The 24,853-nt window shown below is 43.2% G+C and overlaps 1 protein-coding gene across 2 annotated transcripts; it reads right to left on the bottom strand.

The window, feature by feature from the left end:
- On the bottom strand, nt 1–24,257 carry LOC147895075 (3'-5'-exoribonuclease family protein). Of its 2 annotated transcripts, XM_087383741.1 has the most exons (7): nt 24,015–24,257; nt 23,463–23,519; nt 21,109–21,201; nt 20,920–20,998; nt 20,609–20,733; nt 800–949; nt 1–588 (listed from the first exon to the last, which is right to left on the bottom strand). In XM_087383741.1, exons 1-7 carry the CDS (start codon nt 24,162–24,164, stop codon nt 346–348), a joined length of 897 nt encoding a protein of 298 aa, XP_087239867.1. In that variant the 5' UTR covers nt 24,165–24,257; the 3' UTR covers nt 1–345. The 2 variants fall into 2 exon arrangements, with proteins under 2 accessions (XP_087239867.1, XP_087239868.1); XM_087383742.1 differs by lacking the exon at nt 800–949.
- Between the last annotated feature and the right edge of the window lie 596 nt (nt 24,258–24,853).

A 24,853-nucleotide genomic window follows, 5' to 3' on the forward strand; every position in this document is an offset into this window, starting at 1 on the left:
CTTAAAAAGACTGATTCGATATGCCTATGTGAGTGCATGCATGTTTGCGTGCACGTGCATGCTTACACACATACACGCAGTCGCATGCATATACGTTTAGGCATGTGCACAGACATGCACGTACACATGCATGCCTATTTCTCCCCAAAAAAATCCGTTTCTATCTTAAAAGCCACTCTCTGTCATCAAGACACCCCTGAAGTGGGAAAAAACAACCTAGATGGCATAATTTTGCCATTGTGTGGTAAACATCTGGAATTGCACAATCATAGGACAACCCACAGGCCAGCCACTGCTAGTATCCAAAGGGGAATCATTGCTTGATTCATATCCTGCTTTATATTTTTATAAGTCCTCACTTCTTCGACTTTCTGCAGCCACTATTTCTGCATCAACTGTTGAAATCAGGCCTTTACTCACTTCTCTTGCAACTGAAATCATGTCCAGGAGAACACTTGGATCAAGTCCTGCCCCTCCCCGTTTTGTTATGCCACAGATATGACCCGAGTTAATAACAGCAATTGATACTGCTGAACTCATCTGGGACTCTTCCTCTGCAGTGGCATCAACGATGTAGTGTCGGCCAACCTTCAGCAAAAAAAGAACACAGTTCAGAGCAGCCCCTTCAAGTGTGAAAAAATGAAAAAATCCCCAATTCCATGTAAATGCTATCAACCTGATTATAGCTCAGCCTCGTCCAGACATTATAAAACCAGTCAAAAGAAATCTACCAAGCCTCCCAATGCACATTCAATAATCCATCTTTCATCCATAAAAAGATAAAAAACACATGTCTCACCTTTGTTAGGGTGACAATTACAGGGACCCGAGAGGTATCCAAGTGAGAGAACTCATCTGGGTTATCACTCAATTCAAAGTCAGCTTCTTGTTCACTTGTAGCAGCACTCGTAATCTCTACCTTGGGGAGTCCAGTGTTGCTCATAGCTGCCTGACATTGCATGGCCACAGCAAGAGACTGTTACGTCATTCAGGGGAGCCGAACAAAATCTCATCTTATCAAGGGAAAATTTCAATTATTCACTACTACATATCATCATAAGATACTAGAGTTACAGATGCACTTATCATCAGTTCGGAGAGTGACAAGCTTGTGTCCACTTTCATTCTCAACCATAGCAAGGACTTGCTTGAAGCAAGCAAGGACATTTGACTTGGATCTCAAAGGATAAACCCAGGTAAGATATGTGAAGTCATCCAAAAAAGTAGCAAAGTATGAATACCCACCAATAGATGCTGTCTGCATCAGACCATACATCACTGTGAATTAAATGCAACTTACAGCTGCACCTACACTTCCATCTTTAGGGAAGAAAAACGATGAGTTTCCCAAATAAGCATCCCTCACAAACATGTCTAGACAATGCATGCATCTTAGGGAGATCAATAACCATAGTCAGTGAATGCAATCTGATCAAATTGCCATAGTTCAGATACCCAAGCGCTCCTGCCACAAATGAGTGTTTGCAATTACAGAATCCTATACTTCAAGTGTTGTTCTGTTTGTCTCTTCTCATATGCATGAAGTCTGTATAGACCTCTAGTCAATCTTCCACTGATGACAATGGTGTTGCCATTTCTGAAATCATAAATGGCACAGCGGTAACCAGCAAAGATAACTCTATATCCGGTTGTAGCAATGGCTGAAATGGATTTTGAGATTCCTTTTAAATTCTTGGAACATACAAAACATCTTAAAGAGAGGTCGGACCATCAGATTCTATCCTAAACTCAAGTTGGCCAGTGCCTTTCACGGCATAAGATGCATTATTGGCACCAGTCACAGTGCCCTTAGGTGCATAATTCAAAGAAAAAACTTCTTCTTGCATGAAGTTATATGCTTAGAAGAACCATTGTCAGAGTACCAAGTATTAGAAACAACCATGCATGAATCATGTACAGGAGGACTGTACTGGCATGTGACAATAGAAGCCCAATCATGATGAGAAACATATGTTGATTCATCCTTCTCAAGGGAAGATGAAGCATCAGTAATTGCAAGGCCGGACTGCTGCTTTTTCTTCTCTAATTCAATGCCTTCCGGCATTCAGAAGTATCATGACCTGGTTTTTCGCAATAGTTGCATCTCTTCTGTTTCTTATCTGCATTCTTATTGGCATCAGAAGTGTTACCATAATTATGCTTGGGTTTCTCACAGTCTTTGTTGCCTTTGCATTACCCTTATGATGGATAGCCAAAAAATGATCACCAGTAATAGAGGCATTCTGATGAGCACGGCTTTGCTCTTCCTGGATGACACGACCCCAGTGCTCTTGTGTGACCTGACCTGCAAACAAACACCAGAAACCAATCATAGAACCATAAAGGAATCCGCAGGCTTGCTCACCACCCAACCATGGCATCCTAGACTGGGATGCCCCCTCCGAGCCACAGGCTGAGCTGCTGGCAACTGGCACATCTCTCAACCATGATCCCAACCAGCCGGGTGTCCCATACCAGCAAGTGGTGCCCTCAAGGAGCCTTGGATCGATCTGCTGGGCCTTGGGCTAATCTAAGGAGCAGGTGTGCATTCACACACAATCCAGGATCCAGACCAACAAGGAAGAACTGACTTGCTCTGCCCTGCTCTCTTGAAAACTGAGCCCCTTGGTCCCCTTATATAGACTTGGGGCCCCGGGCGGCTATTTATAGCCGAAACCCTAACTCGTGCCATTTGCCCTTGCAACCCAACCTGAGAATCACTTGCCTAGCCCCTGAGCTAGTCCTGTGTGCCTAGGGCACATGTCAGACACAATCCGTGCACATGACATACTTCCCCTCCTCTAAGAACTCACTCTTGACTTCGCTAAAAAACTCGAAAATGTCCTCTGGAGGTTCAGTAATGTCTCCCATGTTGCATCCTCCTCAACACGATCCTTCCACTTGATCTTGTATTCCGTGATAGTTCGATTACGAAGCTGTCTTTCACGAAATTCAAGAATACTCTCAAGCTCCTGTGGAATAAAAGTCAAATCTGTAACTTCTACTATTTCTTGAGGAGAAACAAGTTGATCATCTGCACCCAGTAACTCTTTTAGTCTATTGACATGAAATACTGGATGTACTTTAACATCAGGAGGCAATTCTAGTTTATATGCAACTGGTCCAATTCTTTTAAAAACCTTGAACGGACCACAATATCTGGGGGCTAACTTCAGAACCAAACCAGTACTTAGGCTCTTGGATTCCTTGGGAATACGCAAATATACCATCGTTCCTTCAGAGAACTCTCTAGGTGAACGATGTCTATTAGCATAGAATCTGTCCTGATCTTGGGCACTTCTAATAGACTCCTTGGCAAACTGCAACATTTCTTGCATGTCTTGCAAGAATGTCTTTGCAGCATCATTTTGGATTCCCTTTAACCCAACCGTAACTGGTGACTTAGGTTGAAACCCGTACATAAGCATAAAAGGACTGTAACCAGTACTCGAATGCTTTGCACTGTTATAAGCACATTCTATCACGGGGAGATAATCTTCCCATGAAGACTGTCTCTTAGAAACATATGCCCGAAGCATATCTTCAACCAATTGGTTGACCTTTTCTGTACTGCCATCAGATTGTGCATGATCTGAGGAACTCATACTTAGAGTAGTTTCTAACTTCTCAAAAACAAGTTTCAAGAAGTTACTTGTAAACTTCGAGTCCCTGTCGCTGACTATGTTAGAAGGCAAACCATATAGCTTAAACAAGTGGTCCACAAACTCGTGAGCCAAATGGACAGCTGATATGGTCGATTTAGTAGGTAAGAATCTAGCCATTTTTGTCAAACAGTCCACTATGACCCAAATAGAGTCATGACCCTTGCGCGTTCTAGGCAAACCGGTAATAAAATCCATGGAAATACTTTCCCATTCATTACCTGGGATTTGCAATGGCTGTAATAAACCCGCGCTTCTAAGGCATTCTGCCTTAGTAAGCTGACCAATCCGACAACCTACCACATAGTTTTCAATAAATGTACGCATCTTAGGCCAATAAAAGGTATGCTTCACAAGAGACAGAGTCCTGTGTACTCCAGGATGTCCTGCACTAGGTGCATCATGACACTCCAGAAGAATCTTGGATCGAAGATCCAACACATCGGGTACACAAATTTTATCATTACGGAACAGCAAGCCATTCAAAATCATCCAGTGACCTCCGGCCGCCTGTACAGTAGGTGGCATCATCCTTGAGTCTTGGTCAATCATTGAGCTTCCATCTTGGACCTTCTGCCAATACTGACTGAAATGACTATCAGCTGCACAAAGCCCTCTCAAGGATTGAAATAGGTCAAAGGAAATCTCGGTAAACGATAAACTATTTACCATTTTAATTCGACTTAAGGCATCTACGACACTATTCAAGGAACCTTTCCTATACCGAATCTCAAAATCAAAATCCTGCATCAACTCAACCCATCTAGCCTTCCTACCCCTCAAATCATCCCCTTCACGCACATAGCGTATTGAGTGATGATCAGTCAATACGACAAATCTAGAACCATACAGATAATGTCTCCAAACTTTAAGAGCATAGACCACTGCATAAAGTTACTTCTCCATGGTAGGCCAACGATATTGAGTGTCATCTAGCTTTTTACTCTCAAAAGCTACAGGTCAGCCCTCTTGGAATAATGCTGCCCCAATCACATAATCACTCGCATCAGCCTCTAAGACATAAGGCAAGGTAGGATCGGGCAGTGCAAGAACAGGCGCACTCTTGATACAATTTTTCAAAACATCAAAAGCCTTGTTCAATTCGTCATTCCAAGTAATAGGCTGAATAGACTTACGTCCATGACCCTTCAATATGTTGGTCAAGGGGAACGTGATTTTAGAATAATCACGAACTGATTTTTGTAAGAAGACAGTGAATCCTAAGAAAGAACGAAGTTGCTTGACTGTCTCAGGAATAGACCGACTCAAAACCTTCTGAATTCGATCTTCATCAATGCTAAGCCCTTCCCTAGAGATCTTGTGTCCTAAGTAAATGATCTCCTTCATAAGGAAGTCACATTTACTGATCTTAGCATACAACTGTTTCTGTCTTAATAAAAGTAAGACAATCTTGAGGTGACCAATATGGTCCTCAAGAGTCTTGCTGTAAACTAAGATGTCATCCAAGAACACAACCACAAACTTGGTCGAATAATCTCGGAACAAGTCATTCATCATTTGTTGGAAGGTTGCAGGAGCATTGGTTGATCCAAAAGGTAGTACAAGAAACTTGTAATGACCATACCTAGTCCGAAAGGCGGTCCTTTCGACATGCTTCACATAAATACGTATCTAGTGATAACTAGTACACAAATCAATTTTAGTGAAGTACTTCGCTCCTGCTAATCTGTCTATCAAGTCATCAGCACGAGGGAGAGGATACCTATTCTTGATTGTTACTTTAATTAAGCTTTTATAATCCACACACATTCTCCAAGACCCATCTTTCTTCTTTCTCCGAAGAACAAGAGCACCCCAGGGTGACCGGGCGTATATACCCCAACCTCAAATACTCTTGAAGTTGCTGAGCTAACTCATTCTCCTCAAACTAACTCATCCTATAAGGAGGTATACTTACAGGCTGAGCGCCTTGGACCAAATCTATGCGATGGTCAACTGCCCTCTCCGGAGGTAAACCTGCCGGCAATTGTTCGGGAAATACATCTTTGAATTCAGCTAACAACTTCTTTAGTTCCATATGTTCTAGCACACTTAATTCATTTGAAAAAGAAACAGATGCAACAAATGAAGAAAGTGGAATCAAAACACACTGAAACACATCATAAGAAGTAGTTTGTATCATATTATGTATTTGAATCGCATTTACAAGAGGTCCCTCTGAGGGATGAATGTCATCACACTGTATGGTAATCCAGGTGTCCCGGTGCAAAAGAGAAAGAGTATGAGATTTCCATCCAAATTGGACATCATGGGTTTTAAACCATTCGATGCCCAATAACAAGTCTACATGATCTAAGTGCATAACATAGCACTGCAAAACGTCATGGTAGGCTTGAATCCAGATTGAAAATCGATCCACCTTGCGATCCCAAAACTGCTTCCCAACTGGAAGCTGTACCTCGTAGGTATGATCACTAGGTGTCGTGGTCAGGCGAAGGGTCTGCACAAGATTGTGATTCACAAAATTGTGAGAACTCCCTTGATCAAATAGAACGTGAATCCTAGTACCCTGGATCTCACCATAAGCTCGGTAGAGATCGTGAGGTCCAAATAGGGAATTATTGAAATAACAATCACAAGAATGAGGGCGAGAGAGAACATTAATGTAAATACCTACCAAAACAGTGTGAGCTGTCTTTGACTTGCTAGGTGGTCCTTTGGGCTTCGGTAAAGGTCCTCGCGAGGCTCCGGACTTATTCAGGCAATCAGCCTTCAGTCTCATCAATGGAAAGATTGTCAATGGAACAAGGATCGTCGGATGGCTGAGTGGTGATCTCAGAGTGCGACGTGGAGATGGAGGGAAGTCTCAGAGCAAAACAAATGTAGATTCAGCTAGTGGGATCTTCTCAGAGGTCAGTACCTGTTTTGTTATGTGTGTCTATTGCTAAGTTAGTAAACAGTGTACCTGATAATATCCTATCAAAGCCCGCAGCAATGGGGTATACAGCCTTTAGTGATACGAAGTTAGTTAAGATAAAGTAAGTCGCCAATAATGATGTCATTGTGTTGTTTGACTCAACGTCAATGCACAATGTAATTAACTCGAAGCTCGTAGAGAGGCTGAAATTAAAGACTAGTCCATATGACTATTGTGACATGAAGTTGGGGGTAATAAACTTCACGCACCTCTTCACTTCCTGCTGCTTTCGAACAGACTGCCAAAGATATTTATCATTGAGAACGGGACATTAGAAAGAAGATTTTATGCCAAGATACCACACCCTACTTTCCTCCCTCAGATGAGAATGAAGATGGTAACATCCCAAGTGATGTTGTAATCAAGCATAGGGAGAAGGAAAGGATCAGCAGAGGCCATAATCTCAGCAAGCCGGTCTGCGCCAAAGAGAAGAGCGATGCGTTGTTGAAAGAAGATCTTGCGGCTCAACATGACATGAACTGATATATATCGAGGAGTTTGAAGGGGCTGATTGGGTCAGTTGGGTAGATTCCGAGGAAACATTGCACCTCCTTCATAGACACCCTTATACTTAGCTCAAAATACTCTACAAACTGTCATTAGATGCAGAGGCCTATAACTTTCAGTAGAGAAATCATATCAGAGATTCAAGCACACAAAGAGATGCGCCTTGAGATGGGCTTCGCGCTGATATAAGTTTCATTGAAAACAGACAGACGGTTGAAGAGATATGGACAGTTTACTGGAAGGGGGTAAAAACTGTCATGAAAACAGACTGTCAAACACAGACTCATAACATTTTACAGCAGTATTTGATTCAAGATCTGATCACATAGAAACATGCGCCTTGAAGAGAGCTTCGCGCTGATATAAATTTCATTACAATCGGACTACCGAGCAGAAAGTTATGAGCAAAACACTGACAGGGGGTCAAACTATCATGAAAACTACCCTCCACCCAGGCTAATTTCGCCTGAGCAGGATGCTCCCTCAAAGAGAATATCTACAAGAGGGAGAGAAGGCTCATGAAAGAGGCTTGGGGAGACTAGAGCTACAACAACATGAGGCCTAATGGTGGAAGAGATTGATGAACAAGGGAGAGGAGGGCTCCTTTTATAGAGATTTTGTTACCCTCCTTCACCCATTTACAATTGCTGCCTGTAGATTCCTTTCCCCATCAATCACATAAGCACGTATGTCACCATCCATGTCCTTTTTGGCTACTCTTGCCATGTGTCCCATCAAAAGATGCTCAAGACTCTTAAAATATTGAGAAAGTCAAGAGTCTCCTCACATGGAGCCCATAGGAACCCTCTCTTTTCCACATGTCCACATCCTCCTTATTCCACATAGGAGTTCTAGAAGGATTCCTCTTGACTTCATACTCCTCCACATGCCTTCCACACGCTTGGCATGTGGCCATTATTGGAACACATGGACATGAGCCCACCTCTTTATATGACTCACTCTTCCTATTTTCTAAAAAACTCCATAATATCCCATACACAAATAACTCTCACCCCATACCAAGGTATTTATAATTCATACCTATGGTATTTACAATGAGCCATTCCACTCATCCTCTCCATCCCATACAATATCATAGAAAATAGAAATAAGTGAGAGCCGCTAGGCTATCACTTGATACTCAAACTCTTATCAAACATAGAGAAAAACAATATCAATGCCAAGTTAAAAATATCAATTTTTGACGTCACATCTTTCCCCCCCCAGCAGATCCTTTCTAGTACAGAGAGGGTCTGTTGGCCCCCAAGGTGGTCGAGCATAGAAGAATTTAAGGCGATACTCATTGGTGCGTCCGGGTATCACCATGCCATCAACATCCTCAAGCTGATAGGTTCCATTTGTGACATTCATATACATCCTTATGGAGGCGTGGCAAAAAGTAACCAATCGCTGCTTCCGTTGTGGAGTTAACCCTCGAGGAGACATGCCTTCTTCCACATATTGCTGAACATCTTGTAGTTTTGGCCATCCAGTGTCTACCCAAGAAACCACCCCCCGGTCTGGTACTACAATGGCTTTAGCTAACTCATTTGCCCTTTGATTTTCTTTTCTGTTTATATGAACAAACTTGCAAAAATCAAACTGACTACATAGTGCCATAGCCTTTTGATTAAGCTCCTTCAAATGAGGACTTCTTGTCTTGTAATGCCCTTGCATTTACTTTATAATAAGCTGAGAATCTCCTCTTACTTCCAATTCTTTAACTTGACTTTGAAGACAACCCTCCAAACCAAGAATCAAAGCATTATACTCAGCTGCATTGTTAGTTGTGATACCTCGAAGCTCTTGTCCTCTTGCCCATACCTCTTGACCTTTAGGATTCATAAAGACTATCCCCCCGGCTCCTTGTTGGCATGAAGGACTAAAAGCCCCATCAAAATACAAAACAAAAGCTATTGGTGGTATATCCCTTTCATCTTTAATGTTCTCCTTACATTTCTTTTCTTCTCCTAGATCCTCCCGCCCAGTGAGCAAATCTGCCATAGTGGACCTAGTGGTATTTTCAGTGACAAAAGAGAAAGAGAACTCTTGAAGCTTTGACAACCATTTTGCAAATCTCCCCCCAGGATTAGGCTTGCGAACTAGATATGCTAATACAGACTGAGAGGTAAGGAAGAAAAATGGTCGAGGTAATAAATAGGAGCGAAACTTTCTGACGGAAAACACCAAAGAGAGAGCTTGCTGCTCCATTTCTTCATACCTTGTTTCCACATCTGTAAGCTGTCGGCTGGCATAATAGATGGGTTGCATTCTACCTGCCTCTCCTTTTTGTAGCAATACAGCACCAACTAAATGCAAAGATACACTTGGATTTACATAAAAGTCTTGAGACCAATCAAGGGGCTTCAATATTGAGCCCTTACTCATGGCCTCCTTAAGTTGCTGGAAAGACTCTTGTTGCTCCATACCCCATTGGAAAGAAACTCCTTTTCTTGTCAACAAGTTCATGGGATGCACTATCTCTGTGAAATCATCACAAAAGCGTTGATAATACTTGCTCTTTCCTAGAATTCTGCGAACACCAGTGACACTCTCAGGACTTGGCAATGCCATGATTGCTTGAACCTTGTCAGGATCCATTTGCAGGCCTTCTTGAGACACAATATGTCCCAACAAGACTACTTTTGTTTGAGCCAAATGACACTTGCTAGAGCCTAGGATTTAGACACCCTTTTGCTTCATCAATCCTAGCTAAGGCCATCTTTAACTTCTCCATGTGATCTATGCGCCGAGAATAAATGCAAAAATCATCCAAAAACACCCGTATGAACTTTCCCAAGTAAGGCTCCAGGACTTGACTCATGAACCTTTGAAATGTAGCTGGTGCATTGGTCAACCCAAAAGGCATCACTCTGTAAGCAAAAACTCCCCAAGGTGTGACAAATGATGTTTTCTTTTGATCTTCCTCCCGAATACGAATTTGAAAGTACCCAGAATACCCATCACATACAGAATACATCTCATGCCCTACTACTTGGTCTAGTATTTCATCTTGGAATGGCAAAGGAAAATGATCCCTCTTAGTGTATGCATTCAAAGGACGAAAGTCCACACAAACTCGCCATTTATTTCCTTTCTTTGGTGTGACAACTACAGGAGATATCCATTCTGAATCATCAACATGAAAGATGAATCCTGCCTCAAGTAGTTGTGTTACCTCTTTCTTTAGTGCCTTAGCTTGGATCACCCCCAATCGCCTTAAGCGTTGCATAACTGGCTTGCTTTCTGGCTTCAACTCAATCTTGTGCTCCACAAGAGAGACTGGTCGAACCTGTGAATAGCTTGTTGCAAAGAGACATGGAAAATCATCTAGCATATCCAAGTACTGGAGCTTCTCACTACCTGATAGAGAATCACCAAGAAGCTCTTCATTGCGTTGGCGTCGTTTAGTGTACTCCACATCCTCCACATGAAGTGTCTCTACAGGATCTTCTTGCACCACCACCTTGTTCCTTCCTGACTCATCCCGATCAGCACCAAGACAAAGACCAAAGGCCACTCCTTCCACCTCACCCTCTGAGTTGGACTCCTCGGCATAGTTAGGGGAAACGGAAACGGGGAAACGGGGAACGGAAACAAAAACGGAAACGTTTCGGGATTTATGGGAGGGCTGAAACGGGGAAACGCCACGTCAGCAAGGGAGGGGAGTAGATGATGATGGAGGGCTGAAGCAGGCTGCAGGAGAGAAAGGAGAGGAAAGGAGTGAATGGGGCTGAAGGAGGGCTGGAAAACCTTGAGGATGGAGAGAGTATGAGGCTGAAGGAGTGGAAGGAGCCTGGAGACCAAAATCAAAAGCAAAAAGACAAAAAATGTGATTTTAGAGACCTAGCAGCCTGTGTTGTCTGAAACGGCACGTTTCAGGGCTCTGAAACGCGTTTCAGACTGGCTGAAACGTTTCAGCCAGCCGTTTCAGGGTCCTGAAACGTTTCAGACCCTGAAACGCGTTTTAGGAAACGGCACTTCTCTAAAACGGCGTTTCAGGCCTGGCTGGGCTCTGAAACGCATTTCAGCGTAACTATGCTCCTCGGAGCTACACCCTGTCTCTTCTTCTTCATCGGTTAAGTCAGAGCTTGAACTCTCTGATGTTAAAGACTCCTCCTTGACAACTTTCTTTTTGCGGCTTCTGATGTTGTAGCGCATCTTCTTATCATTTCCCTGCAAAATCAATTCTCCAGTATTCCACTTTTGAACAGCCTTCACCTTGCGTAGCCAAGGCCTTCTCAAAATCAATGGATAGGCACGTGCATCTAGCTTGGTAGGGATCACCTGAAAAGTAGTCGGCACAGAAATTCCACATACATCCACTTCTAGATTCTTCACAACTCCCAAGGTCTTAACCCTAGTGTTGTCAGCCAATTTGATGCGATAAGGAGAGGTAGTACTAGAGTATTTTAAATCAGCATCTATCATGGTCTTCTCACTCATGACATTAATCGATGCACCTCTATCAATGTATACATTAGAAATCACTTGACCATCAATGATCACATCAACCATAGGTACATCATCACCAACATCTATATCTACCTTTTGAACAACAGGAATGACACTTTTCTTCTTTTTCTTCTTTGACACTCTTGTGCTTGCTAGTTTTCCCCATTCCTTCCGTAGTTTTGAAGACAAAGCAAGTAATTGACCAAAGGTGATATGAGCTTCCTTTTCTTTAAGGTCGGACAACAAGTCATAGCTTCCAATTCCTTGTCCTAAAGGAAAGTCTGACTGGCTAATTCTCCTTCTAGATGCCTTCTTTTTCTTACTACGGTGTTCCTCTTTCTGATGGTCCTCATCTACTTCTTCCTTGCTTTCTTCTTCTTCTTTTGGTTTACCACGCCCCCGTTTAGCCATCATTACCTCTCTTTCCTCATCCCCTGAAGAAGCTTCTAACAAGGATACTTGTTTTTCTTCTTTCTTTCTCAATCTAGGACACTCGGAGCGATAGTAACCTTTTTCATTACATTCATAGCAAGTGACCCCACTCCTATCTCGAGGCCTATCTTCACTCTTTGGTGCTCTAGGTTGTCGTGCATTAACCAAATGCAATTTTAAATCAGCAAACTCTGCCATCAATTGGGAGATATTATGATCTAACTCAGAGGACTTTGGTACCTGAGGAGTGCCCATTACCTCCACCTTAGAAGTTGAAGCTGTTGAAGACACAAAAGAGGATTCGATCTTTAGAGAAGCTTCTTTCTTGGTCGCAATGCGAAGTGCCTCCATGTATGTTGTTGGATCTTTACTTATTACTTTTGAGTGAAGACAAGGCTCCAAAGCCATAACAAATTTGCTCATCTTTAAGTGCTCCATCCCTGAGAGACTTTGAGGGGCCGATGATGCCAATGCCACAGCTCACAAAGCTGCCCTTTCATACCTTGTCCATAAAGTTTCATATCGGATTGCCAACGCAGAGACCAACTCACCCTCTCCTTGATAGAACCGGTCCAACTACAACATCAAAGCATTTGGCGACTCCACTGCCCCAAATCTCTGCTTCATTGCTGCCACCACTTGGTTCCAGTCCTCCTTGGTAGAGTCCGGCAAGGTCTCATGCCAACTCAAGGCTACACCTTCAAGAAAATCAGGCAAAATCTCCGCCCGATCCTTCATGGACCATCCAGAAAGCCGGCATCCTCGAACAAATCCCGAAGATAAGACTCCGGGTCCTCCCCTTGGGTTCCTCAAAACACTGGAATCTTCACCATGATGAAACACAAAAAGGAAACACCAAGATCCAAATAATATCCCAAACAAGATCCGAACAAGATCCCACAGAGCCTTAGTATACCAAGACCAACTGATTATGCATAACCACTTGTTGAAAACCCTCCACAATGTGATCCTCAACAAAATCTTCAAAAATAAGTGACCAACCAACACCATGAAAACATCGTGTATACATGCATTCTAGAATCACCCTTCTCACAATAGGAAGTGCACATAAAAGCTTCAAGATATTGTACTCTTCATCATTTGCATAGCAAAAGAAGTTGAAAGCATTAAGAATCACCACTCCACTGTTATAGTCGAAAACTACCCAAAGACTCAACTCTTCTTCACACCAAGCTGCCAGTGCATGGAACAATCCCCAATCTATCATTGTGCCTGCTGCCGGCGTTGTCGATTCACCAACATATTCAACAGTGCAAACATAAAGGATATGATCATGGTGACTGTGCGAATAGCTTGAGCATCACCTTCACAATCTTCAAGTTCTCTTAAACGGGTTGCAATCTCTTCTAATGGAGTTCTTCCAGGCATCTTCTTTATCTCATCAAAACACATGCCTCTTCTAGGCATAACATGCAATCAAGTACACCCGAGACCGTTTAGTAAGGTGGGATGAATCCAATACCAAACATACCCAGCGTCTCCACCAAAAGATGTGACATGAAGTTGGGGGTAATAAACTTCACGCACCTCTTTACTTCCTGCTGCTTTCGAACAGACTGCCAAAGATATTTATAATTGAGAACGGGACATTAGAAAGAAGATTTTATGCCAAGATACCACACCCTACTTTCCTCCCTCAGATGAGAATGAAGATGGTAACATCCCAAGTGATGTTGTAATCAAGCATAGGGAGAAGGAAAGGATCAGCAGAGGCCATAATCTCAGCGAGCCGGTCTGCGCCAAAGAGAAGAGCGATGCGTTGTTGAAAGAAGATCTTGCGGCTCAACATGACATGAACTGATATATATCGAGGAGTTTAAAGGGGCTGATTGGGTCGGATGGGTAGATTCCGAGGAAACATTGCACCTCCTTCATAGACACCCTTATACTTAGCTCAAAACACTCTACAAACTGTCATTAGATGCAGAGGCCTATAACTTTCAATAGAGAAATCATATCAAAGATTCAAGCACACAAAGAGATGCGCCTTGAGATGGGCTTCCCGCTTATATAAGTTTCATTGAAAACAGGCAGACGGTTGAAGAGATATGGACAGTTTACTAGAAGGGGGTAAAAACTGTCATGAAAACAGACTGTCAAACACAGAGCCTCATAACATTTTACAGCAGTATTTGATTCAAGATCTGATCACATAGAAACATGCGCCTTGAAGAGAGCTTCGCGCTGATATAAATTTCATTACAATCGGACTACCATGCTGTATTTGATTCAAGATCTGATCACATAGAAACATGCGCCTTGAAGAGAGCTTCGCGCTGATATAAATTTCATTACAATCGGACTACCGAGCAGAAAGTTATGAGCAAAACACTGACAGGGGGTCAAACTGTCATGAAAACTACCCTCCACCCAGGCTAATTTCGCCTGAGCAGGATGCTCCCTCAAGACTCCACCTTCATCAACGATTCACCCCTCATAGATTTCGCCTAGAAGAGGGGAAAAAGTTTGCATGGTGGCTCGGGAAACAGATGGACCATGTGTGCACAGTGAGCAGCCGAATAGAAAGAACTTTTAAGGCTTTGAAAGAAAGAAAAGGGAAGGGACACTCAAGAGAGAGAGAACCTGAAGTGACCTTCATTACAAATAGAGTGAGAATCCACTCCAACACTACAAACACAAGGGAGAAGAAGAGGTTTCATACATACAAGAGGGAGCGGAAGCTCCAAGACTACTCATAGAGAGAGAATAAACTAGAGAGAGATGGACTCAAGAGTCTACATAAGAGAATATCTACAAGAGGGAGAGAAGGCTCATGGAAGAGGCTTGGGGAGACTAGAGCTACAACAACATGAGGCCTAATGGTGGAAGAGATTGATGAACAAGGGAGAGGAGGGCTCCTTTTATAGAGATTTTGTTACCCTCCTTCACCCATTTACAATTGCTCCCTGTAGATTCCTTTCCCCATCAATCACATAAGCACGTATGTCACCATCCATGTCCTTTTTGGCTACTCTTGCCATGTGTCCCATCAAAAGATGCTCAAGACTCTTAAAATATTGAGAAAGTCAAGAGTCTCCTCACATGGAGCCCATAGGGACCCTCTCTTTTCCACATGTCCACATCCTCCTTATTCCACATAGGAGTTCTAGAAGGATTCCTCTTGACTTCATACTCCTCCACATGCCTTCCACACGCTTGGCATGTGGCCTCTCTTATATTATTGGAACACATGGACATGAGCCCACCTCTTTATATGACTCACTCTTCCTATTTTCTAAAAAACTCCATAATATCTCATACACAAATAACTCTCACCCCATACCAAGGTATTTATAATTCATACCTATGGTATTTACAATGAGCCATTCCACTCATCCTCTCCATCCCATACAATATCATAGAAAATAGAAATAAGTGAGAGCCGCTAGGCTATCACTTGATACTCAAACTCTTATCAAACATAGAGAAAAACAATATCAATGCCAAGTTAAAATTATCAATTTTTGGCGTCACACTATGCATATACAGTCAGGATGGCAGATGGAAGTTTGAAGTATGGGACCAAAGAGTTACCCAGTTGGAACTTTGAATTCAAGAGTATGCGAAGGAGCTGGATTTTGAAATGACTAGGCTTGCTCACGCAGATATAGCCTTAGGTAAGGCTTGGCATTCCAAGAAGAATCCAACCATTGATTGGAAAAAGCAAATTTATCGGTTTAAGATTAATGATGTGCAGTATGTCTTACGAGGTGAAAAGGATTTTTCTCACAAACCTTTAGTTTCAATATTGGAAGTTCAAAAAGCTCAAGAAGAGTTTTTGTTTCTTTATACAGCATCGGTAGAGCCGATTGATGGTCCATCAGCTAGCACTGATGTTACCCAAGATGGGGAGATGGCCAAGTTGGCTGATCCGATAGCAGAGGAGTTCTCTGACTGTTTTAGGGATGAGTTGCCTTATGGGTTACCTTCAAAGCAGAATGTTCAACATAAGATTGAACTTATTCCGTAGACAGAACCTGTAAATAAGGCCTGCCTATAGATTAAGTTTTATTGAAGAAGCTGAGGTGCGAAGACAACTAGAGGAATACCTCAATATTCCTATAGTTGGGGCAGATTCAGCCCAATTTCTCACCTTTTGCTTCGCCAGTGACATTGAAGAAAAAGAAAGACGATACGTTCCACCTCTGTATAGATTACAGAGCACTAGATAATATCAATGTTAAGCATAGCTATCCGATGGTTAGGGTCGATGACTTGCTACATGCAGCCAAAATTTTCAGCAAGATAGATCTTAAGTGTGGCTACCATCAGATCTGCATTAGAGCCAAGGATGTGCATAAAACCGCTTTTATAAGCAGGTTTGGATATTATGAGTTTTTGGTAATGCCGTTTGGACCTACCAATGCTCCAGCTACATTCGTCATGCTTATGAAAGATTTACTACGCCCGTATATCGAGAAGTTTCTAGTATATTTTATTGATGATATCCTTGTTTTCAGCAAAAGTATTGTTGAGCATCGCAAACACTTAAGAAACGTGTTCGATACTTTGAGGAAAGCCAATCTGTATGTAAATAAAAAGAAAACTGTGCTGTGCATGGTAAGACTTGAATATCTAGGATTCATTCCTAAGGGGGTGAAAATGGATCCAAAGAAAGTGGCTGCGATACTGACTTGTCCTATCTCTCGGAGTTTGACTGCTATGCGACCATTCTTGGGATTTGTCCAATTTTATCGAAGGCATATCAAAGGAGATTCCGAGATAGTATCGCCATTGACTGATCTACCTTAGATAAAGTACCTTTTATATGGGGACAAAATCAACAAGAAAGTTTTAATGACATAAAACAAGCTATGGTCTCAGGACCGGTGTTAAAAATAGTTGATCCCCAAAAACCGTTTTCATAGAAACCGATACAAGTGGCATTGCGGTAGGAGAAGTTCTCTTCCAAGAGGGAAGGCCACTAGCCTTTGAAAGCAAGAAGCTTTCTCCCTCTCAACGGAATTGGCCAACTCATGAATTAGAGTTGTATATCGTCGTCCATGCTTTGAAAACATGGAGACATTATTTGTATGGTTCAGAGTTCTATGTTGATGTTGATCATGATACTCTGAAACCATTGTTGTAAACAACCCGACTTGAGAGACCGCCAACCTAGGTGGGCAGAACTCATGCAGGAGTTTAACATGATGATTCAGTACCGAAAAGGTAAGGAAAATAAAGTTGTTGATGCGTTGTTACGCATTTACTTGAAGACATGCTGCAGAAACAATTTGGCCATTTGATCTGCTGTAATTTTCTTTCTTACTGGCACAAAGTGGGCTTGTTTGCTACTTCCCTGCAACTGAGCACGCAGCCCCAATTCACTGAGCCTTCGCAAGGCTTTCGAGCATAGAACACCATCACATAAGTGCACTTAACCCATAGGCTCAATCCAAAGGCATTCTCTTTTCCGAGTGCAATTCCATTGGCTGTCCAGATGCAATCACACTGCACCCCAGCTGCATGAGTGGTTTCTAGATGGCATTCACAAAGCTTTTCAAAGCTCCAAAATAAAATCAGCAAAGTACCCAACCAAAGAATGACTCATGTAGCACTGCCTAGGCACCTGTGAACCAAGAAAGAGGCGGCACACGAGGCCAACCAATAGCTTATGGCAAAAAGAAATTGCAGCAGCAAAATCACAACTCACCAAGCCCTGAAAACTCGAACCAAGTCCTCAATCGCCAAGAGGACATAGTAGCCAATGCCCAATTGCATTCTCATCCAAAGAGGAGTGCAAAGGCATGAAGAAAGAGCATTTACAAGAGCCGACCAGCAAGAATTCCACTGAAAAATGCGAAAAGAAGCACTTTTGTCGCGAAGAAGTGGGAGTTCTTGGGCTCAAAAGAAGCGTGCTTCAGAGAGGAATGCATTGAGAAGGTTTTGGAGAAGTTTCATGGTTGGAAAGTCCCCCAAAACTGAGAAAAAACAGTCAACCAACGCATGGGACCACTCGAAATTCAACAGAAAGCTGTAGCTTTGCAAAAGGAGAGGCCCAGGAGGCTCTAGAAGCAAAAAGGCCCTGAAAAAGCCACTTTTGCAAATTCGACCAGCAAAAGAAGTGCTCAGCTCTGCCTGATTCTACCAAACGCATAGAGGGAAAAGCATATCACTGCGAAGGGGAGGCAGAGGGGAAGCCATCGGGCCAAATGGAAGTCGAGGAATCCAAACGGGTGAGGAGTTATGAAGAAAAACGAAATTCAGCTGAAGGAGGCTGAAAAACCAGTCCAAAATCTCAACAAAGGAAGAAGATGAGAGAGAAAACCACACATGTGAAGTTTAGAAAGCCCAGGAAGGTCCAAGAATGCAAAGGAGCATGTAGAAGGCACTAGAGCCACCTTGAACTCTAGGGGGGGCCACTGAAGATACATGGCCCTCTAGGGGGCCCATTAAAAATGCCACGTCATCATTTCCCAACAACCGCTCTTTTAATTCCTTGGAATGCCTTTGGGCCTAGGGATTGATTACGCTTATGTGCTAGGCACCATGCCGCGTTTAATTACACATTATTAAGCCCACGCTTGGACTTTTAAAACCAAAGTTGTCACAGTCTTGTAGTACATTAAAGTACTTAGAATTTCACGCCCCCGTGACAGTCAGTGTGCATGATGCCCTGCGAGTCCCGGAGACACTGTAGTTGTGTGCTTGTCGATCGGGACCCAATGGTTTGAAAGAACTACTTCATCATCCTGTCCCCTTGCTGCACCCATCGGGTCCAAGAGGAATGGTAGGAGAACTCAGCCCGCCGCATCTCCGTGTCCTGAAGCTCGAGACAAGCACTCTCGGATCTATCACTAAGCCACTAAGAAATTGGGTCCTACTCGCTGAGCCTCTCGATGGAGGCGAGGTCTCTCCTCAAGCCCGCTCATGATCTTGAAGGGTCCTCCTCCGCTTGGACATTGTAACAGGGAGATAGACTGACTCACACTCTCTCCAGCTCAATACTAACTGAACTGAATAATGATGCAGTTATGCTCTGGAGTGAGCGCGAGAATCAGAGTTAGAGAATATAGCGGGAAATGAATAAACAATGTCTGGCCCAGAGGGCTGAATACAATTGTAGAATGGACAAGAACTGCTTGGAGGGGAATCTCTCATTACAAAAGAGATAACTAGGAGAACTATTGTAGACTGACTAAAGGCTCGAGGAGCTGCTGGTCTGCTGCAGTCTCTCTGGCCTGATCTGGACTCAAATGTTGTTGCTAGACTAAGTGCTAGCATTGCTTGAGGAGATGAAGAATGAGGCTAATGGGCTGGCTTTATATAGGATTTCAGGGAAGATTGACTGACATGGTCGGCTGGTCAACAGCGGCTGTTGACCAGGTTAATCAAAAAGTCAACACATTGACTTTTTGACCAAAAGGTCACACCTGTGTTTTTTGACCTGCATTGTCTTCTGAGGCATCCTGGCAGTATTTGATGGCACTGAAGCTTGTAGGAAGCATGCCATGGGCTGTGGATGCGCGTGACATCCCGCCTATTGAAACTCGAACTAGTGTATGGAGAGAGCCACCTGGGATACTGAGGAGGGGAAATAACAACATCCGTATATCTGGCTCATGGATCCTGATCTGCTGGAACTAAATACCTGGCTCATGCATTGTCTTATGAGCCTTCCTGGCAGTATTTGATGGCACCGCAGCGCCCGTAGGAAGCATGCCACGAGCTGTGGATGCCCGTGACAGACATTACCTCTATTTATGAGATTTGTTAGGCTGAATATCTGTGTATTCTCTCCATATATGCCATGTTCTCTCTAACGGAAGTGAGTTGGCATTCAAGTTTTGTTGTGAGATCTCAAGGCTTTTATTCCACTGTGTAAGGGTTGGCTGTAGCAAGCAATCCTTGTCACTAACACTGGCATGAGTTGCCTGGGGGTGCCATAGAGATTGTGAACAGAGGCCTTCCAAAGAGTGAGATTTTAGATGGGATATGGCGATCTCTTCTCTAAGAGAGAAAAAACTTCAGCACAAAAACAAAAGGCAAATATAAATGCAGCTGTGAACTTAAGAGGTTCTAAGGGTTCATCACACGGGGGCATGGGGAAGGAACTTGGGGGCGGGCAGGGCAGTGGCCGAGGGGGGCGGGGGCAAGTTAAAGAAAAGAACTGGGGCAATGATGTGCAAGGCAATCAATGTGTAGGTAACACTAAGGTGCAGCCTCGGGGTGGCACTATTGAAGGAGATATGGGAGAGTTAAAGAAAAGCACCAAGGCAATGATATGCAAGGCAATCAATAGGCAGGTTAACACTACGATGCAGTGTGGGGGTGGCACTATTGAAGGAGATACAGGGCATTGTTTGCTTCCTTCAAGACAGGTAAGCCTAAGCACAAGAGTTCCCATAAAGAATGGGCCAGGTATGAATGGCAATGGAGATGGAACCTCATGCTCACTGGCTCAAAGGCACGTCCAGCCATGTAAAAAGGAGTCATTGACTTAAATACACTAGGGTTTGTTTCAGCTTGCAAACTTTATCTTATATAATGTCTGAAATCTATATTACTGTGTGCTCGTTGCCATGATTCTCTGTAAACTATGAATCACAGTCCATTTGTGTGGCTGAAGTTACTTAACGAAAGAAATCCTTACCTTTATTGCAATAGCCAAAGCATCCAAAAGGTTTCCATCAGAGCTCAGGACAAGCCCATCAATGTAGAGATCCCAGCAGAGTTTTCCATCAAAGATGCCCAATGCCGAAAGATCAATCGCTGCTCCTGTAAACAAACACAAAGGAACAAAAGGTTCAAGTTTGGCACTTTATCATTACTATTAATCATGTTCCTTGCATCTCCCAACATTAACAGTACCTGCATATTCCACCTGTATCAATAGAATGGGTTCTATTAATGCAGAGATACAAAAAAAACCACTTATCTAGCATAGCTAGGAAAGGCAATCACCTGCTCCACTTTGACCACCACCGAAACTTCTCTGCAAAGCTCTTGAAAGCTCTAAGCCGAGTTCGTCTCCTCCCCTTCCCTGTCACAAGTGTGTGTAATTTTTAGACAACACAACTTTATAAAATCTATCCATACATGAACGTGTAGTCAACTTCAGGAATGATTAGCAGCCTTCTGATAAAATGCCACCTCAAATTCAGGAGCTGCTGTAGGAGAACACTCAATAAAAATTTCCATTTTCCCTTGATTTGGTTTACTGGAATGCGGCCTTCCAAGCTCTGCCTGCCAAAAGAGAAGTCAAGGTACATAACTGAAAAGATCCATGGGCATGAAAAACCTAGAAGTATTGTGGTCTCAGCAACGATGTAAAATTACACATCCTTAAACAAGCACAGGGAAGAAAATGAAATGCATGCTTCAAACAAAACTGTAAAGCAATGCTTTTGGAGCTGAGCTCAGCTGACCACACCATCTTTAAAGGTACAATTGTGTATGAGAAAGAACTAGTCTATGTGAAAGAACAAAAAAGCCTATGAGACCAAAAACTGGAAACATCATGAGAGTATATACACCGCCCCTCAATCTTCTTCACTGTTCCAGCATTATGTCAGAAGCAAAAGTTGTCTGTTCAGCATTGCACTAGTCCTTCACTGTGTTTCAAAGAACAACGTTTGGGAGGTGGGAGCCAGCATCACAGCGTGGAACATTTGGGTGTCTCGTTGTAGTCCCACGATGGGTGAGCACCCGGTTCCACCCTCGGCTACCCTAGTCGCCATCTAGCAGGACATCATATACACACTACGATCCACCTGGGAGCGTGGGACTCCAGGCTCCAGGGCGACTATCGAGAGACATGCTCGATTCTGCAAGGCTTGGCCTGCAGGAGTTTTCTACATCTTCACCCCGCGAGGGATTCGTTGGTTGTATAGTCCCCCCCCTTGGCTGTTAGCCCCAGTACCAAACATCCCCTAGGCAGTGAGCTGGGTTTCTCTGGAACTGGCCGGTTCTTTCTTTCAGCCTTTTCCGATTTTTTCCATACTCAGCACCTTCGGGCTGCTGTCTTGTATGAAATCTTTCAAGCATTAATAGAAGGTTCCTTTCTTTGGAAAAAAAAAAGGAATTCTGCCCTCCAAGATGATCTAGTATTCTGCAAGTCATTTTGGTATTTCTTTGACATTTGATGTTAGAACTCAGTTCATGTGAGTGTTGAGGTTGATTTCTATCAGAAACACTTTCAGTTAGTAATGCTTTTTCAGAATGCCTAGCTCTTGTCCTCTTCCAATGCTTCATATGTGAAAGCAAAGAAGAAGAAACAAGTACCTAGATATGTCAATAGGAAGGTGACAAAACTAGTAAAGGAAAAGCCACATAAACCATACTATTATTTTGATGCAAAAAGATTAGGATTTTCTGACTTTATGGCTTGCAATATGTACTTGTATGGTTGAGACTCATAGCCATTTGTAAGAGAGCAGACACTGCCTATATATAAACGTAAGACCCTCTCATGGCTACCTTTCCTTGGTCCAAGCCATTTTGAATGGTTCCTTTTAACATTTGTGTGGACACCATATGAAGCACCTTTTGGCAAGTAATTCAAGTCTCTTCTCACACGGGCCTCCAAGAAAATTTATCAAGACTGCTGCGAATCTCTGTCATTCACTGGAAAAAACACTGCTGAATTGAGTAAACCCTAACTGTCTGTGGATTGAATGTTGCTGTCCAAGACAGTCTCTGCCAAAATTGGTGAAAGAGGAAGAGAAGCAAGAGGATAGCTATTGTGGAGAGGTCGTGTAGCTTGATTAGATCAAGAAGCTTGATGGGGCCTTCCCTTTGTTCCAACTAAATCCAGCTCCTTGCTTCACCAACACACAATTCCAGCCAAAAAAAACTGTGGTATGTTGCCACAAACTTAGCTTTGGTACCAATTAAGAAGCACTGTGACCTATGCTTACACATCACACACTTGCACATATATCTTTGCAGAATAGATCATAAACTGAAAAGATAAAGAACTCACACCACCGTGCACAGGGAGGACAGCCTTCCTAAACTTCTGCTTTATTACATATGCTGAAAGGTACAATGCTGCTGTACATACTCCTGTAGAGTAAGGCCAGATGCCCAAGCATGGATTACTAAAGCAAGACGCACAGCTGACCCAAAAGAGAAAACTTGCAAACAACAAGAAAAGAGAGAGCTAGTGCGAAGATAGAGAAAGAATCTACGACTATGAGATCACATTGGAGAAGACTCATGAGAAGGAAGAGGATGCGGCAGATTTGGCACACTAGGATAGAATTGCATTATCTCAATCAACCTTACCACTTTGCCTTCAATCCCCCCTGCAAAGGAGCAGGGGGTTTGCAATATCTATCAACACAAGGTGCCATTCATCAATGGGTTAAAAACAAAGCATTTCCATCAGCAGATAAATGACCAAGACCAAAACATGACAGTCTAACAGGTGAAAAACCATGCTATCTGCGAGCATAGGCATCAAAGACAAAGTGATCATCCTTCAAATGCTCTACGCTAAATACCTTCACACTCGCGATCACATCTGTAGCACCCAGCCTCACTCTTGCCGATCCATTGGCCTGCCACCATATACAACATGAATAAAAACTTCTTTGATGTTTAACTTTAATGCACCTTTTATGCTTGAACTGATTAAAATACAGGTCTTGAGGAGGATAAAAATAAACACTGAACAAACAAACAAGCACACTGGCTCAACACTTACGTAACATGTACGCAAATACATTGACCTATAAAATGGAAATAAAGAGGTAAATAACTAACATCCGACTTAAGTGTATGAATGAGAAACGATTTCAACATGAATAGCCCATTTCACAGGCCAGTATGCATAGTTCCTATCAATTATACAGACAGCATACAAACGGAAACCATGAGCTAATATTGTGTGTTCGTGGAAGCAGAGGTGGCTAAGAACACTTTTTTGTAAAAGATACGGCTGATATTGTTCATAGCAGTGCTAGCCTAAAGACCCACCAAGATGTTGGTCAAAACAATAACAGAAGGACCATCATTGTCAAACTAGACAAAGCTGCAATCAAATACAGTCAAACCTGAGCGATAATTCCGAGGTCGATTGAAAATTCTCGAAAATGGTGGCGGCCACGCCCATCGTTGCGCAAATTTTGGGCTATACCACCCTCGAGGAACCGCTTCTCGGCCAAAGAAAGAGCTACCATGGCCAATAGAGTGTGATCGAGCATACACACACGCCGGCTGGACTGTTATATATGTTACTCCCTAGCAATTGTGACGTGGAGGAAAATACATAGAAATATTTGCATCACCCGCCTTCAACGAGTACGTTGCATGTGTGTGTTTTTGTGTGCATGTATACACTTGAGTACGTGTGTTGCAAGTCCAAGAGCTTGTGGTAGTTCATGTGTCTAGTGCACACCTGGAGGTTGGAGCGCACCCCATTGCGGCCTCGAGGCGCGGGTCTAGAATCAGAGGCATTTTGTTCGCACACCTTGATTGGTTGTACACTATCGGGTACTCCCTGTCCGCACCCTTTGCCTCCCCTTTGCACTAGTGAGCTGAGAAAGTTGATCGGTAATTGCCTGTACAAACTGGTGGTGCAAAAGTGCTAGAGGTAAGTGGCTTATCTGCCACGTGTCTCTACCTTAGGTTGCCACGTGTCCTAGGGTTAGGACCTTAGAACAAAAGGAAATGCAAGCTTTGAGCTTCTTGCAAATGGCGACGCCATGAGGAGGATGATGGCACACGGTGAGGAGGATGCTGGGAGAGTGAGTCTCGAAAATTGGGCTTCCCTGTACTTTGAATCTCCTCAAAAGAGCGAATACAGGAAAATCTTCAAGGCTGGGTGTGCTCGGGGCATCATATGGATTCTGAGGCAGGGGGCAGAGGCCTGAAAACATGCTCCCGCCTTCAC

This window comes from Dipteris shenzhenensis, chromosome 13, assembly GCF_047967505.1.
Source record: "Dipteris shenzhenensis isolate YYH24624 ecotype China chromosome 13, Dip_SZ_1.0, whole genome shotgun sequence".
NCBI lineage: Eukaryota > Viridiplantae > Streptophyta > Polypodiopsida > Gleicheniales > Dipteridaceae > Dipteris > Dipteris shenzhenensis.